This window comes from Daucus carota, chromosome 5 (genome assembly GCF_001625215.2).
Source record: "Daucus carota subsp. sativus chromosome 5, DH1 v3.0, whole genome shotgun sequence".
Taxonomy (NCBI): Eukaryota; Viridiplantae; Streptophyta; class Magnoliopsida; order Apiales; family Apiaceae; genus Daucus; species Daucus carota.
Window position 1 is genome coordinate 42,285,306 of NC_030385.2, and position 16,870 is coordinate 42,302,175.

General features: G+C 34.8%; 4 protein-coding genes across 7 annotated transcripts; 1 reads left to right on the forward strand and 3 right to left on the reverse strand.

Moving 5' to 3' along the window:
* Window positions 1-594: 594 nt before the first annotated feature.
* LOC108220977 (zinc finger protein GIS2-like) lies at window positions 595-3,832 on the reverse strand. Of its 2 annotated transcripts, none has more exons than XM_017394879.2 (4): window positions 3,701-3,832; window positions 2,765-2,966; window positions 1,662-1,754; window positions 595-1,348 (listed from the first exon to the last, which is right to left on the reverse strand). In XM_017394879.2, the coding sequence occupies exons 2-4, from the start codon at window positions 2,860-2,862 to the stop codon at window positions 823-825; spliced, it is 717 nt and encodes a 238-aa protein (XP_017250368.1). In that variant the 5' UTR covers window positions 2,863-2,966; window positions 3,701-3,832; the 3' UTR covers window positions 595-822. The 2 variants fall into 2 exon arrangements, with proteins under 2 accessions (XP_017250368.1, XP_017250369.1); XM_017394880.2 differs by having other exon boundaries at window positions 2,765-2,944; window positions 3,701-3,810.
* Window positions 3,833-6,064: 2,232 nt separating this feature from the next.
* Window positions 6,065-10,607, reverse strand: LOC108220162 (homeobox-leucine zipper protein HOX32). 3 transcript variants are annotated; one of them, XM_017393848.2, is made up of 7 exons: window positions 10,242-10,607; window positions 8,506-8,726; window positions 7,987-8,146; window positions 7,739-7,903; window positions 6,800-6,893; window positions 6,520-6,588; window positions 6,065-6,339 (listed from the first exon to the last, which is right to left on the reverse strand). In XM_017393848.2, exons 1-6 carry the CDS (start codon window positions 10,290-10,292, stop codon window positions 6,560-6,562), a joined length of 720 nt encoding a protein of 239 aa, XP_017249337.1. In that variant the 5' UTR covers window positions 10,293-10,607; the 3' UTR covers window positions 6,065-6,339; window positions 6,520-6,559. The 3 variants fall into 3 exon arrangements, with proteins under 3 accessions (XP_017249337.1, XP_017249338.1, XP_063950465.1); XM_017393849.2 differs by having other exon boundaries at window positions 8,506-9,100; window positions 10,242-10,606; XM_064094395.1 differs by having other exon boundaries at window positions 8,506-9,100; window positions 10,229-10,606.
* A 2,647-nt stretch (window positions 10,608-13,254) lies between these two features.
* Window positions 13,255-13,552, forward strand: LOC108220960 (dolichyl-diphosphooligosaccharide--protein glycosyltransferase subunit 4A-like). Its single transcript, XM_017394858.2, has one exon. It carries the CDS (start codon window positions 13,255-13,257, stop codon window positions 13,366-13,368), a length of 114 nt encoding a protein of 37 aa, XP_017250347.1. The 3' UTR covers window positions 13,369-13,552.
* An 836-nt stretch (window positions 13,553-14,388) lies between these two features.
* LOC108220959 (ubiquitin-conjugating enzyme E2 7) lies at window positions 14,389-15,996 on the reverse strand. The gene has a single exon (XM_017394857.2). It carries the CDS (start codon window positions 15,088-15,090, stop codon window positions 14,560-14,562), a length of 531 nt encoding a protein of 176 aa, XP_017250346.1. The 5' UTR covers window positions 15,091-15,996; the 3' UTR covers window positions 14,389-14,559.
* Window positions 15,997-16,870: the final 874 nt, after the last annotated feature.

The following is a 16,870-nucleotide window of genomic DNA, read 5'->3' on the forward strand; positions in this document are numbered from 1 at the left end:
TTAAGAAACAAAAACTTATGTGGAATTGGTTTTCATGTGAATCAAAAAAATTTCGATAAAAACTTATATTAAATTGTAAGAACATGTAAAAATGGCACAATATGTTTCATTCATGAGAGATTTTATATTATTAGCCTTACACGTGCGGAAGTACGAGCACTACTAGTATTGAAGGGAGATCTCCCATGGTAAAAGCCCTTAGTTAAAATTATCTAGATGACACTTATTTGGCATCTACGTGTCACTTTTAAGGATTATGTAAAAAATTTGGAATTTCAACCCTCTCTTCCTTTAGCAAAAAATATAGTCAACTATTTTTAGTTGGCTATATTCGTCGATCAAGAAAGCCTTCAGATATAGTTTTACATAAGCATGAATATAAATAACCTCATTGGAATAATTACTAGACCCTTTAACAAAAAATTTACATATTTAATATAACCAATGAAAATAGCCATCCCATCTTCCTAGTTATTCTTTCTATCTCTGATTTTGAAGTCTGTTTTCCTGTACCTTCCACTAGTAACGGAAAATATTTGGTTGCCTTTAATTGCGTTGTCACAAAGCAGGAACTATGGAGGGCCATCATCAAACTATTATAATGGTCATCTTCTCAATTTAAAATTCTCTTCTTGAAACATAAACTAAAAAAACTAGAACAGAGATTTCCAGGATCTCTTGACATGTATCTGAGTAGAAAAATATGGCAGAAAGAGATTCCAGCAATCTCTTGAAAACAATCCTATAAAAGTTTTCCACAGTCTGGATCTTTTTTAGAATCAGTCTCAACCTGTTGACTATAGTAACTGCTGTCTGAACTCATCAATAATACCTACGAGACCCGCGATCAAACAATCTTCTGGAAGGGCATTCATATTCTATGTGACCCATTCCACCACAATTATGGCAGATCATTATGGACACACAGTCACGGGATATGTGACCAGGATGTCCGCAAGTATGGCAGATAATGTCACGGAAAGGCCCTCCAAACATTTCTGGTTCTGGCAAACTCCCCTTGGGACATTGGCGAGCCACATGACCCGATATGTAGCATAAGTTGCATACAGGTTCATTGCTACAATCACGGGCAAGGTGACCAGTTTTGCGGCAGTTGTTGCAAGCTTTCTCATTGGTACAGTGAGCAGCAATGTGGCCTGCCTTGTAGCAGTTATTACAAAGCCTTGAATCATAAGTTGGCAAGCTTGGGTGAAAGCAATCACGGGCTAGGTGACCCATCTTGCCACACATATGACAAACTGGATCATTGGGGCATTCACTCGCCAGGTGTCCTGGTTCTTTACAATTCCAACACATTGTTGTGGAAGTGCACTCAGCAGCAATGTGACTGAGATGAAGAAAAGAGAAAAGAATAAATATTTGAAGAAAGAAAAGTAATACACATTCTATAATTAACACCATCAAATTAGTATCACACTGATGTTTCCAGTCTTCTATTCCTTTCCTAAATTAGCAGTGGAAACCTCATTATGGTTTCCACCGCAATTATTCCCACAAAAGCTATGGACTGTGACAACAGCATGCTTATACCCATTCATGGTGGATAACACTTCAATTTATTATGCAGCTACAGAGAATACAGAAACCTAATTTACTGAAAAGCATGGATTACAGTTCCAGAAGGGAGAAGATATGTATACCCGGGAAATCCACAATTGTTGCAAACAGTCACATTTGGACAATCTCGAGCGAAATGACCTGGCCGCTTACACTTGTTGCACAAATAATCTTGCCTAGAAGATAAAAGCATCTCTTGTAAGCCAAAACAATTTAATTTCTTTTAAAAGGCAAATCTCATGTACTTGGGGAGAAGTTTGTAAATCACATATTTAGATCATCAAATGATGCATTTTGCCCTTCATTCAAATCCAACACATATTCATCATTTGGAGGACATAAAGAGTGTGCCGAATTAGCATAGGTTTACACCTTATTTAATAGAATAACAAATGCATCTACTTCACACCATCCTAAAAAATCCTGCTGCCACACTAGAAGAACTATAAGTATCATCAGACTAAGGGTCTCATTGAAGAACAACATATAGTTTTCCTCCAAGTACAACAAAAGAGTCTTCCCATTTTAAAACATATAATTTACAATAGTTAAAGTTCTACCATAGGCAACAAATTACAATATAATAAGTAATTAAGAATGATGTACATATGTAAAGCTAAACAAAACGGTGAGTATTAGAGAAAAAATACGATGAAATTGACTTTTACAAGTTGCTAGCTACAAATGCCTAAACTGTCTTATTCATGGAAGGCGGAACACAAATGCTTAGTAGAAGGATAACAAGTAATCTAAGCAAGCGCCGGGAATGAGATGCAAGACAAGTGTCAGGATTAGCCAGGTATCTCTAGTACAAGAGACAACTTTATAACTGGTAAGAAACCGATACTAATGCATGAGAAGTCTGCTAAGAAGTCTACTAGAAGTTGCAGGTAGCGATCGAAAAGTTGGCTAAGAACTATATATACTAGTTCAACTGTAACTTTTATTGTGTTGCTTTCAGATAGGATATATGAGAAGGTTTTTCAGGTTAACTACCACCAAAACTAATCTCTCTAGTTTCTATCTGCAAATTCAACTAGGCTTTTCTTCGTTTATAGGCTCTGTTCTTTATCAACTTCTCCACATCTTCCTCATACGAATTCTCAACTCAAATGCATGCCATGACAGAAACAGAATTGCTAAAGCGAAGAAATAGAAGAATAACAAAAGATTAATATTATGATACCTTCTTTGGTCCCTCCTGTACGGTGCATCACGATAGTGCTCTCGATCACGGCTACGGAACCTCCTGGACCGTGGTGAACTTCTCCTGACCGGGCTCATACTGAATTGTTAAATTGCTACAATTCTTCTAAGCTATATGAAGTAAAAAATCTTATCCAATACCATCAGCACCAAAATGTGCCTACATCAATATAAAATAGAAACTGTCGGAAACCAAGGTCAGCGAATCATCTCTAGCTAAAAATTACCAAAAATTTTAAACAACCTAAAAGCACGTAATCTCAATTCATAACAACGACTCACAGAAAATAATCAAGGAAACCTTACTTTACTGCACAACATAACTACATAAGTATCACTAATTTCCTAATATAATCAGCCAAAGAAAAAACCGCAAGTATCAGTACAGAACACCACATATTTCCATACGAAGATAATAATTTAGACTTAATCGATCGCTGAAACTATAAATTCAGTCTAATCACTGTTCTCATTTAGTATATTGCCCACTGTTTCCAAATCAGTCCAACAGATTATTGACTACTTCCCTTTCTGCCGATACGCGTTGTTCAAATACATATCCAATGTAATAAACCGAGTACTCGTCCCTAATTACGAAATTCTGGTCCGAACTTAACAAAAACACCCTACATTTGTCATAATAATACCTTCCACACAAACCTCGAAAAAACGAATAAAACAATCAATCACACAGTAGAATTCGAAAACAATTGATCGAAGATCAAAATAACAGCCTCCATAAATCATTATATTTCACTTACATTCAAACAATTACAGCACTAACAATGTAATTAATTGAGCTTCAGTAAACAATAACACATAAATCTCTCACAGACACAGCGTTATGATGATTAAATGAAGCATTTGAAGAAATAATACGAGTGGCGCATCAGGTATAAACGGAGATAAAACATACCTGATGAAACGAAACCCTAGATCAAAGCAGTTGTAATCTGTGTGTTTATAACAAACTCGGGCTTTTTAAGCTTGTTACGCTGTCGTATCAATTATGCATGCGTGTTCTTTCTTGCCCTCTATTATTCTCTCATTTCATTTATTTTGTTAGTTCATTTTTTTAAAAATTGTTTTAATTTTATTTGGCGAACTTATATTTCATTTATCTGCGGGCGAACAAGATATTTTAGATAGTTACTACTTTAATTACCAATTATTTTAATAAATTGATTTCCTCTTCAAATATTCAAGTAAAAATTAATCTTAGTTATATATTTTCCTCAAATTCAAAAGTACGTGATAAACGATAACAATGATATTGCATATAAATTGTTAATTGAATTTAATATTAAACATTTTATAAAATTTGTTAATTCGTAAGATATTTTGTTTTAATAACACTAGCTAATATTTTAAAAATAAGAAATCATTCTTTTTCTCCTGTTTCAAAAGAAGCTAGGTGAGAGCATCTCCAATAAACTCTTAAAATCACTCTTAGATATAGACCATGTTTAGAAGTTAGAGCTTTGGGGTAAAATTAGAGGTTTGGGGTGAGTTAGAGGTTTGACCACTAGAATCCGGTAATACAAGTGTTTGGTAGTCAGCGGATTGAAATAGAGGTTTGGACCCAAAAAGCTAATTTTGAAAAAGCTACTTTGAGGAGTTTTTTCGGTTAGAGGTTTTGGTTTGTGTCAGAAAAAGCTAATCAATCAGCTATTAACCAAACAGTTTTACGAGAAACAGCTAATTCAATCCGCTAGTCAAAAAATCTATTTCAATCCGCTAGTCAAAACATCTAATTCAATCCGCTAACAGCTAATCCCCAAACAAGGTCATAATATAAGTTATTAGCTCTTATCAATTTAGTGTACATTTACTCCAACAATACTCCTTACATTCACTCTTCATTTATTTTTATATTATTAAAAGTAAATTGAACTCATAAAAAGACAAACGAAAGTAGAAAGAAATAGAGGATGTGGAACAAAAATTATAATAAAATACTTAGTAGTTAAGAGCTATGTAGTGGCTGCTATAAGTGAGGAGAGAGAAGAAAGTCTTAAGCTTTTAAAGAACTTTTAAGAGTTTTTTGGAGTTCAAAATTTAGCATGGCTTATTTTTTAACTTAAAAGCTCAAATAAAGATTCTATCGGAGATGGCTGAGATCATATTGATATTCGTCTTTGCAGCAATAACTGTAATACTAGGTTTGCTTCAAGGAAAAATGGTTCGACAGAATAGGTAACATGCGCAAGACTCTCACTTCCATTCTGTACCTCCTTCCATTACCTTCAAAACAGTAATGCGATTTTCAATGAATTTTCACGGCTTTCCGATCGTTTCTTAAACTATTGAAAGTTGAGTTTTGTTTCTCTGTCAGCAAATTTAACAAATCAATGGACAGGAATAATTTGGATTTAACTTCACACATATTGCAAATGCCACCAAGAACTTCTCCTGCAACAATAGAATCGGAAAAGGCGGCTTCGGAACTACTTCGACACCAGTAGTCCCACGGATAAGAATTTCACTTGTGACTAATCTTTGTTTCTGCTAAACAAACAAATGTATTTTCTTCTGTAGGGAGGTTGGAAGGACAGGAAATAGCTGTGAAGAGGCTCTCGAAGGATTTGAGACGAGGAGTAAAAGAATTCACAAATGAAGTTTCATGCATAGCTAAACTTCAACACAAATCTAGTGAGGCTTCTTGGCTGCTGCATTGAGAGAGGGGAGAGGCTTCTGATCTATTAAACATGCCTAGCAAAAGCTAAGGTGTCTTTATTTTCAGTAAAATCCTATCAAAAACTGTCATGAGTTGTAAATTTAGCAACGAAGTCATTACTCCAACACAAAAGAAAACTGAATCTATAGCTTCGGTGTATCATTGCTGGAGATCACAAGTGGGCAGAAAAACAAATGATGTTATCATCCAGAACACAATCTCAACCTTACTGGACATGTAACTATGTAAGTGCACTCAGATTCAGATAGGCTTGCCTAAACAAATGCATCAACTAATTTCTTAGGTATGGAGAACCTTTAATGAAGGTAAGCTCGGGGACTTTGCTGCTAGTCTGGTTATTGTGCATGCAGGAATATTTGGAAGATAGGCCTAACATGTCATCGGTGTATCAAATGCTGACAAGTAATAACGCATTTCCCAGTCCTAAACAACCGGGAATTTTCTTTACGAGAAGAACGAGCAATATGCCAAAAAGCAAACAATCAATTCAGAAAGTACTTTCTTAGAATGGAATAGTATGAACGAGATATAGATAAGGAAACAGACATAAAGAACAACAAAATCTGAAGATAGCAGGAGATATAGGTCGCAAAACAGTCAATTATTGATATAGGCAAATTCAGCAGCCAAACACTTGAGAGTTCAGCCTCTCAGACACAACAAACAGTCATAGTTACACACAAACATAGCAAGAGAACAGTTGGAGTTCGAAGTAACATAGTAAAAGTTACACAGATTGACTTATGCGCACACTTCAAACAAAGAACAAATTTGACATTCCTTAGAGCAGCTGGTTCATTTTAGAAATAGCTCCATGCCTCTAACGCAGAGTAGCGACCTACCAGAACATGAAAGCCCTGGAAAACAAAGGGTAGGGATTTACACATCCGAGTGAGAAACAAACCACATCCCTTCCATCAAATAAACTTACTAATGATAAGTAAGATTAAAAAAACCCACAAAACCAAGCAAGTTGACATCTTCACATAAGTAGAATTTCTAGAAATTCAGTTCCTTGTAAAGAAACGCAAAACTACCTGCGTCAGAAAGGCAGGAACAACAGCAGTCGGAGACTCTTCAGATCCCTGAAGAACCAGCTTGATGTCCTGCAAAAGCCACCCATTGCATTTTTTGTTAATTGTTCCAATATCTGCCCTTGTAACTCGACAAAGACAAACATCAAGACAAGAAAACAAGAGGCCCACAGGCCACACCTTAACATTATGCATCCTCCCGGAACCAAGTACTTCCATTTCTATACTACTACATCTTTTTAACCTAATATGATATATTTGTTAATTAATTGATTGCTTTTACCTTGAGTGGACGGCACTGAAGAGTTTCCGTTGGAAGTACGAGCAGCTGCAGGCCAAGATAGGTAAGAGTTGACTATAGACTCAGAGTTTGATACCTGCAACAAATTGTTACGCAAATTAAGAAGATATAAAAACTGTCAATTGTACTTATTGTACATCTAGCAACAAGAGCGTTTACTGAATTAACAAGAGTTGACTATGTACTTATTGTTCATATGTCGGCTGATATCAACCTGACTAACAATGCGTCAAACATTAGCAATCAAATGCCCTATTATAAACATGACCTTAAGAATAAAATTCACAGATTATAAATGAGTTTATGAACCTGAAAAAGTTTGCAACCCTAGTTCCCAATAACAGATAGAAACCGACAAAACACATATGATTAGCAGTTGGAGAATTGTTCTACTAACCAAAAATTACACTGTTGTTTCTTACACTCATACTGCAACTTCAGTTACAACTTACAATAGTAAACATGTTTGCTGTTTCTTCAAAGCATCTTTAGTGAGGAGTTTAACAAATGTATTTTAAAAGAAAAAGAACCTTTTGTCGCTTTTTTATTATCTTCATAATGATGATCAAAGGGAGAGACTTGAATTAAATCACCAAAAGCTAGCATTTGAATGCAATAAATTATAGACATGACTCAGAGAAGAAAAAGAATGTAAAGATCAAAATCATTCAATGAACCTGACAAACTCTTGCAATCCTTAGTTTACTGTAACAAATAGAAACTGAAAAGCTTATTATATAGCATTTGACAAATTCTAAAGTAGCCAAGAATCACACTGTTTCAGCACAAAGTCAACAAATTAACTGATTTTGGAGATTACAACGAGACAAGTGGTACCCAAATAAAATAGAAACAGATGCATCTGTATGATTATTCTAATTCTAAAAGCAAGCACCTGCAGTAGTTAGAAATAAGACATACATTTTCCAGTAGTTTCAGAATATATTCTTTCTCCTTGTGCAACTGCTGCACCTCGCAACGAAGATAATCATGTTTCAACAGAAGTAGCCACTTCTCTGCAGATATCTTCACACTCTTAGAATCAGATCTTTGAACTTCCAAAGCAGGAAAAGATTCAAGTGAAGCCTGTATAGAAAAGTAAGCACATGTTACCAGTAAAGTATTATAAACCTAACTGTAAGAAGAAGTACTTCTCTAAATATGCATACATATTCCAGCAGCTTGTTAAGATACTTCTTCTCTCTCAGCAACTCCTGCACCATACCATGAAGGGAATGATTTTCTAAAAGCAGCAGTCTCCCAATTGCAGCCATCTGCTCATTCAGCAAATTAAACTCACAGGCGATTTTTTTCTTTTTCTCAACAATCCTGTAAAAGGTAGAGGGGCAAAAAGAGCTAGAATAAATCATTTACTCCTTCCGGTCCTGAAAACTATGAAAAAGATCGAGATTCGAGAACAGAAAAAGGGGGAGAACAGTAAATTTGGAAATTAATTAATGACAAATCAAATTAATTTAAGCATGAAAAGTGACCAAGTAGAAACAGTCATCCAACAGTTTGACCTTATTAAAAAGATTTACATGAACTTCGCAAATTATAGTTGATAAACAAACTCATAAATCATACCAAGCAATGATAGTCATTCCTGAACCAAAAAAACTTTACCTAAACAGACTGAATAACATATACAAAGCAAGGATGGTCATTGTTGAAACAAAAACCCTTACCTGCGGGTTTCAAACCAGACATGGATCTGCTGCGAGTCAAGGTTAGAAAGAACAGCATTCTCACGAATCATTGCAATCCTCATATCATGACTTGGTTTCTGACACTCCACAAACAATTGCTCAAGAACCGACACCTGATCAGCTGAGTACTGCATAACCTTGTCCCAAATTTCTTGAATCTCGCCATTGCATGTGCTATAGTTCCCAAAACCATGATCTCCCTGCATCTCCATTTTGAACCTTAAACTCAAATTTACAGCTACGGAATGGGTGGATATCTAGAGGTAAAGCTTAAAACTGAAGTAGTAAATTATAAACCAACTGCTGGTTTATATGAAACTGCCTGGTCCTTGTGGATTTCGCTGCTGGTTTTATTAAAGGGGAACGTGTAACGATAAGATCAAGATTAATTTAGTAAAAAGATTGCTGAAACGGTTGGGAGTTGGGTATGTTACAATTTGTAACAGTCACATTTTGTTGTTTTTTGTGGGATTGCTAAGCATCAGTAAATTGATTTTGTCTTTTGCTTGTGCCACCACTAAAAATAACAATACAAGGACACCTATATTCGACCCCATCATCTTCTTGCAGACAGCTGTCAAAACCATGAACAAAGAGTAAACTAGACTAGAAACACTTCAATTTCCATACAACTTCTATCAAATTTTCTTTAACACAACCTTGGCAGCTAGAAATAAAACCCAGGTTTAATCATGCTTCTAGTAATTAAGAAGGAAAAATGTAGAAACACACACAGTTTCCACCGCCTGTCCAGGGTTGAGCCCTGCGGACTTAAACACACATAATCAAAACAAAACCCCAAACACTATTGTTGTGTTGTGTGTTTGTTGTTTGGTTGAAGTAAATGAAATGAAATTTGTACTATTAAATGTGTAAACCTAGCCAAATGGAGCATACATGAAGGAATCATTCATGATTGTCAGTCATTAATCCATTCTATTCTTAGCAAATTAAACTAGAGTTCAAACCTACCAATTGAAGAAGTGACCTTACTTCTACATCCTATTCTTTTCTCCACAGTTCTCTTCATAAATTTTGAACCCTTAATTTTTTTCCACTCTTCCCATCTACCTTTATTTTCATCCTTGAATTTTGTCCATGATTTCATTCCATTCCATTTCCCCCAACCAAACAAAGTATATATTTTTTGCTTCACTGCATACTGCAGTACAGCTAAAAGTGGTTGTATTGTTTAGCAAAGGCAACTAATAAGGAACAAGATAAACTGAACATATAGTCGAGCCAAATACTCCTTTAACTTATTATTAATTGAAGGAGATTTGGTCCGTAATATGATCACCGCTGACAAATTCAAATAATAAGTCCATGCCTATAGTTTTAATAATCCGAAGTTTATCTAAAGTATTTGCTTTTTTACTTCTTTGCAATGTGATTTCTTCATACAAAATATAAAAACCTGTTAAGCGACCATATCAACTAAAACCTCAAGGTGCCAGGAAAAGGCCTTTTATTATGTTCTAAAATTCCCGTCACCGTCATTTTTGGGTTGAAGAGTGGATCACATTCGCCCATCTTCCAAGCCATAACTTTGTTTTCATGTACATGATAAATTATGAGTTGTGATACTATTTTTAAGCGACAAGTTGACTTCAAACCCTAGGGAAAAACTTTTTTTACCTGGATCATCGTATTCTAACAAATCAAATGATAATTATAACAAAATTGTGTGCAGGAAAATCACCAGTAACAATTACCAATTTATTCTTCGCGAAAGAGCAATCTGTAAGGACTGCTTCAAGAAGCATAATTCTCAGAGCCTCATAATTTCTTGGAAATCAAGATCATACCAGGCTGATCGTTGTTATGAAGCTACAAAGGATGAGAGAGCATACGAGGGAGATGATAGAGACATTCAAGATCGAGTACAGATATTGATAAACACAGATTCACAGCGACCGAAGAACACAGCAATCAATTGCGACACAAACAGAGATCAAGATCGAGGGATCACAAACTCAAATACACAATTGAAACACAGATCAAAAGCAAAACGATCACGAATCCACAATCCATTTTTTAACTGCTTGCAAAATTAAGATGATCAGAATTAAGATAATTGATTATTATTTAAATTCCATTTTTTAAGTGCTTGCAAAATTAGTCGTAAAAAACGGAAATCAGACTTAACAAAGATTAATCTGAAGATTAATTGAATTGAATTGATCAGGAATTAATCGGATTAATCGAAGATTTAATCAATTTAGCAAGTTGCAGAACAAAAATTTGATTAATTACTGATTTTTAGAACATAGATTTTAACGATATATTCTTGATCAATTAAATCTTTGGTACCCTTCAACATCCGTACTCTCAAAATTTCCAGTTTCCTTTCTTCAGAAGAGGCGAAAAGATAGGTTGTGGACTTGGAGAGAGTTTTTTACTTTGGAATTTTTACAAAGGATAACGGTCCACAGCAATCGATTGCTGTGGAGGAGTTAATAACACTCAGTTTCTGGGCCGTTGGATGCATATCCAGCGGCCAAGATCATATTAAAATTTTAATATGTCCAGCGTTTTTTTAGCGCTGGTCGGGGATTATCATGTTCCGCTGTACATGGGAATCCCCGTCCAGCGCTAAAAAAGCGCTGGACATATTAAAATTTTAATATGATCCTGGCCGCTGGATATGCATCCAACGGCTCAAAAACTGTGAGTTTTTTAACCAGTGCCTGGCAGTGGACATATTAAAATTTTAATATGATCCTGGCCGCTGGATATGCATACAACGGCTCAAAAACTGTGAGTTTTTTAACCAGTACCTGGCATACGACTGCCAGGCACCTGGACCCCTTTACAAATAGAAACAATAGGGGTTTTTGTTTCCAACTGCTAGGCACCTGGACCCTTTTACAAATAGAAACAATGGGGGTCTTTGTTTCCAAGAAGCAGCTTAGAAGCTGGTTATGACTTCTGTTTTTCTTGTCTCGTTTGTGTAAATAAGCATAAGCACTTCTAAAAAGCTGATAATGCTAACTTATATGTAAGAGTTTCTACTTCTTTTCCAAACACTTTATTAACTTATTTTCTCTCCCCTCGTATCCACCTTTTTAATTTTTTTTGAGAGAGAGTCATTTTTTTTAGTTTTACGGAACGGCCCAAATACCTCATGGCGTCACGTCACCAGTCTAATTTAAATTTTCTGGACTAAATACTAAACAAAAGGCCCACTTACTTTACGTTTATTGAACTGGGCTAGAATCCGCGTCCAAAATATTATAAACCCAATTTTCATTTACCATATGGATAAAATATAGAAATTCTATTTCTACCATTGACCTGTGGTGTGATCATCTTGCAATTTCACTCTCCCGAACAAGAAGCCTTCGAGTGTTGAAAAGCACAAAAAGGTTCGTCTTTCATCATATTTTCATCCAGTTTTCAATGTACTTATTCGATAGAAGAAGCCTTTATTTGTATATATACGAGTATCTATATCTGTGCAAATTTATATGATTATTTGGATAATTATGAGATTTTAATTCATAGTGATTTCCATTAACGATCCAAAGCTTTATATGATTATTTGGATAATTATAAGTTTTTAATTCATAGTGATGTCCATTAACGATCCAAATGACACCTAGATTGCCTGATCACAACTACAATTTGTAATGTAATGCGGAATTTATTTGTAATGTATATGAGTTTCTTTTAGGCTATTTGGTTCTTGTGATTCTTGATTTACTCGGCATTTAGGATCCTCGCTGCAGATCTTGATTCAGGATTGGATTTAATAGGGGTAATGATTAAGAATATCGTAGTTGTAGTTGGTGTTTAGTTGAATTTGCTGGAGTATCGAGATATTTGCCAATAAAATTTGCATACGACCGAGAGAAGGTAATTAAGTATCTTGACATGAAGAAAGTTTGCCTACTCTCTTAGAGCTAATGCACCAATGATAACAAATAGTTAATGCGGTAGATGGATTAACGGAGTATGATAATGCAACAGTTTTTAATTGGTCTATCAATTCGTTAGCCACTCCATTAAAAATTGATGGATTGATGAACCAATTAATGACCACTGCGTAGACAAAAGCCCATCAATTCATTGATTCGGGGGACGGATTACCTATTTTGATTTGTAAACGCTATATGAAAAATAGCAAAATAACTGATTTTTCTTTCATAGTAACAAACTACATCAAGTAAACTAATGAAATAGGGGATTGACGGGGTTTAAATGGTGGGGATGCTCCCTTTGGTTAATTTTTTGGATGAAGGAGTAGTCAACTAAGTGGATGCAATACTTGGTAGAGTATCTACATTCCAACTTTAGTATGGAAAAAAATGATTCCAGGCGCTGCTTCAAATTTCAATGCTGAGGAATACATCAATTTGTGTATTGTTTTTCATGCTATGCTCGTGTTTGTGTAATACTCCCTCCGTCCCACCAGGTTCTTTACGTTACTTTTTGGCACGCATTTTAATGCTCTTATAAAGTATACTAACATTATATATTTATTTTAAAAAAAAATCTCGAAAAAAAGTTTGACATTTAAACTTTTATTCAAAAAAAGAAAAACTTAAAAATACGTTATAGAACTATATTTTACGAGAGCCTCAAAATGCGTGCAAACAGTGCACGTAAGCATCCTGGTGGGACGGAGGGAGTATGTATTTTTGCAGTATACGTCATCAAAATATTTTATCTGATTGATGGTGAACTTTTCTAATCAGCTGACACTGGACTTGTTTTACCTTGCAGATGTTTAATGATCAAGACTTGGGGTTTTTCGCCAATTTTCTTGGCATATTTATATTTGTTTCGGTAATTGCATACCATTTCGTGATGGCTGAGCCAAAGTATGAGGGCAACTAAGGAGTTGGTTGTCGATATGGATGGATTGAGATGTCTTAATAATCTCTTATCCGAAAGTAGAACATGTTTATTATTTTTGTTGACTCGGACGTAATGATAGAGAATGGGAACATTTGTTAAGAACTTCCAAGTCTGATGTTTGGTACCTATTACCTAGTATATTATTTAATCCTTTTTATCTTAAGTTTAAGGAGCTAGTTTTCAGAAGAACTTATACTTCATTATATGACATGAATACTAGGTGTCTTGCATTTGTGTTTTCCTATAGTCAATAATTTCTCTTCAAAATATCGCTTTGTTACAAATAGCATGTTGGCTTTATGGTTGATGTCTTGATGTTATCAGTTAGTTGCTACTCAGTTTTTGTGCTTTTGATTTTTTATGATAGTAGCAGCCATCTCTCTGTGACCAAGTATTCAGCTGAAACTAGCCTTGTACTTGGAGCCAAGATTTATAGGAGTTGACATTGAATCTGATCGTCAAAACAATATATATGCAAGTATCTTTGCAAGTCCTATTGTAATATCACTGCCAAAAAGAACTTGTGAATACAGCTTAGGTCATGAACAGCTCACTCTTTGGCTCTGTGGGATAAATTACCATTACCATCACTTTTGGAATTTGTCTGTGGCTCTGTGCAGCTGATTTAGGTGTTTTCTTGGTCCTATTCTGTGTATCAATTAGTTTTATCTTGGATAGTATCTCTCGTCCATAGCTTTAACTCATAAGCTATTAGCTGTTGCCTGTTTCCTACTTTTTTCCTTGTAGTTTGTTGTTTTGGAGGAGTCGGAAACCTACCTTTATCACGAGGAAGAGGAGCTAGGATGAGGTTTTGCCTTTAGGTGACTGTTCCCAGCTCGGTTTTTTAGGAAGGAATATAGTTAATGTAACACAAGTTAGTTTTGCCCAAATTGAGCCATTAAACAGCACTATAAGTTCCCCAGTTATCACATTCACAACATGTTTTAGCTTTTCATTATTTAGACCTTGATTATATCAGTAGTTCTGTACTAAGAATAATTGCAAGAAACAAATATCAGAATTTATATATAGGATAAGAGATCATAGTTGAGTTATAAAACCAAAACATCATCAGGATAGTAAAGTTATAAAACCAAAACATCATCAGGATAGTAAAGTTATAAAACCAAAACATCATCGGGTAGATACGGAGACAACCCAGGTCCAGGTTTACATCATCTCCTGTGAGCGTCTGACACAACGGGCAACTCTCTTCTTGAAATCAGCCCTTCGTTCCCTCCATTCAATAGCAGCTTCCACATTGGCCGGAGATTCATCATTAGGGCTCGACAACAATGATATAATACTCAAGAGTATGCTCTCCACTGTATGTACAGGGTTCCAGCGCTCGGTGGCAGACTCATAGCCAAGAGGATCATCCCCGGGTGAGTGAAGTATCGAGATGCAAACTTTTCCATCCTCGTAAATATTGGGATGCCATATCTCTGAAGTAAACCTCACAGTCGGAGGGTTGCAGGGGTAATCTTCTGGGAACGTCATAACAGCATTGAAGAAACCTTCTTGATATAATGTACCCGGTGGCCCCATAATCGTGACACTCCATTCGAAGATGTTTGTTTCATCTATTAAGCCAGCAGAGAATCCGTCTACCGGGTTTCTGCAGAGATCTTTCAGCTGTTTCTGGAGAAGAAGGTTTGCCTGTGATGACGAAGCTGTGTTATTTTCTTTTGATGAAGCCATGTTGATGATGATTCTCTCTGAGAAAACTTGAAAAACTTTAACAATGAACTATTCTACGGGAGTTTATATAGAGAAAGATGTAACCTAAATTAAATTGGATATTAGCAAAGATTGATACAGAATTCGAATGGGAACAGAATCACCAAAGGATAAAACTCTGAGGAAACTGTATAGATACGTTTCTGAATTTCCCCATTAGGTAGGAATCTTACTTCATTAACAATACAAAATAAAAACCAATTCAGTGTCTGAATAATGGTTGGCTTCATTAGTCAATACTCCATTACCACGGAACAAAAACAATGTTTGACCGACTTTCAAGAAATTGGTTTTGCACAGATAATATATAATGAAGTTCGTGACAATATCTATATTTTCAAACTTATTTTTTGAAATATGGTTGAATTTGTAATTGAGTTTGTAACGTAATTGATTTACCGTTGATTTTCAGATTATTACGTTGGAGATTGAATTTTTAGATTGTAATATAATTGATTTTCAGATTAGTATGTTGGAGGTTGCAAACGAGATTGGATCTTATTTTTAAAAATAATTTTTATAATTCAAATATTTTTGGAAAAAAACCACCGATATGTTTCTCCCCGTGGCAAACACTTCCAAATTTTTGGTATTGAGGTATTCCGTACCCATGCTTTTAGAACAACTAGTTGAGAATCCGCGCGTTGCAGCAGCCTATAAAAATTATATTAATGATTCAATATTAATATTTGTATCATAAAATAATTTTGTGATTGTCTATAAAAATTATATTAACATTTCAAAATTAATATCTTGTAGGATAAAATAAATTTATATTATAAAAATTTTGATGTAATATCAATACTAATATATAAAATTGAAAAATTGGACTATAATTCATGGTGAAAAAATGAAAATAAATTTATACATGTAATTAACAATTTAAAACACCGACGAATTTTAATTTTATTTGTGTTTTTTTAAAGTAATTATGTTCATACATTGTCACCTTCCGCCAATTTTTTTGGCTTGATTGTGCACAAAAACATCTAACTTAAATCCCTGAGGTTGTAGTATTGAGAGATTGGAGGTTGTGTTTAGGTGACCCAAAACCTTACGATCTATAGGGGTATTTATAAGTACAGAGAGACTTGTGTGCTACCCTTTCCCATAATTAAATAATCTGAAACAAAATTAGATTATAACTTTCAAACTACTATATTCCGTAAATAATCTGAAACTTACTTCTAATATACCCGAAACTAAAAAATGTAATTCTAATTTTTGATATTTTTCATCCAAAAATTTCAAAAAATTAGAAAAATAGAATGGAGCGATGTGAGAGGCGCCACCTACACGCCCCTCGCTTCTCCACCATATTTTTCTGTATACAAAGTAAATCATATAAAAATTAACAACAACAAACATGTCCGATGAACAAACAAATATTATAAAAAAATAACCAACAAACATACATCACTAATAGTTAATTTATGGATATCATCCATCAATATCATGTCAAGACTATATTCTTTCCCATGTTTGAATTTGTCGACTCCCACATAGCGATTTATAACTACCATTGCTTGTAACAACCTTTATTTTTTTTAATATTATATAAACAGCCTTCACTTATCGTTGCAGAAGAACGGCACCACCGAGTTAGAAATCAAGCAAGAGAAGTTGTGGTATTGAGAGAGAAGAGGTTGTGTTTAGATGATCCAAAACCCTACAATCTATAAGGGTATTTATAGGTGCAGAGAGACTTGTGTGTTACTCTTTACCATAATTAAATAATTCG

Bases quoted from the DNA above. Each gene is read 5' to 3' on its own strand.
- LOC108220959 (XM_017394857.2), bottom strand. From the start codon at position 15,090: ATGGCTTCATCAAAAGAAAATAACACAGCTTCGTCATCACAGGCAAAC.
- LOC108220960 (XM_017394858.2), top strand. From the start codon at position 13,255: ATGTTTAATGATCAAGACTTGGGGTTTTTCGCCAATTTTCTTGGCATA.
- LOC108220977 (XM_017394879.2), bottom strand. From the start codon at position 2,862: ATGAGCCCGGTCAGGAGAAGTTCACCACGGTCCAGGAGGTTCCGTAGC. The intron at 1,755-2,764 runs GTATCATAATAT...TTTATCTTCTAG, and splicing joins TACAGGAGGGACCAAAGAAG to GCAAGATTATTTGTGCAACA. The intron at 1,349-1,661 runs GTATACATATCT...TCTTCATCTCAG, and splicing joins AACAATTGTGGATTTCCCGG to TCACATTGCTGCTGAGTGCA.
- LOC108220162 (XM_017393848.2), bottom strand. From the start codon at position 10,292: ATGCTTCTTGAAGCAGTCCTTACAGATTGCTCTTTCGCGAAGAATAAA. The intron at 8,147-8,505 runs GTAAGGGTTTTT...TACCTTTTACAG, and splicing joins GTCTGGTTTGAAACCCGCAG to GATTGTTGAGAAAAAGAAAA. The intron at 7,904-7,986 runs GTATGCATATTT...TTTTCTATACAG, and splicing joins TTAACAAGCTGCTGGAATAT to GCTTCACTTGAATCTTTTCC.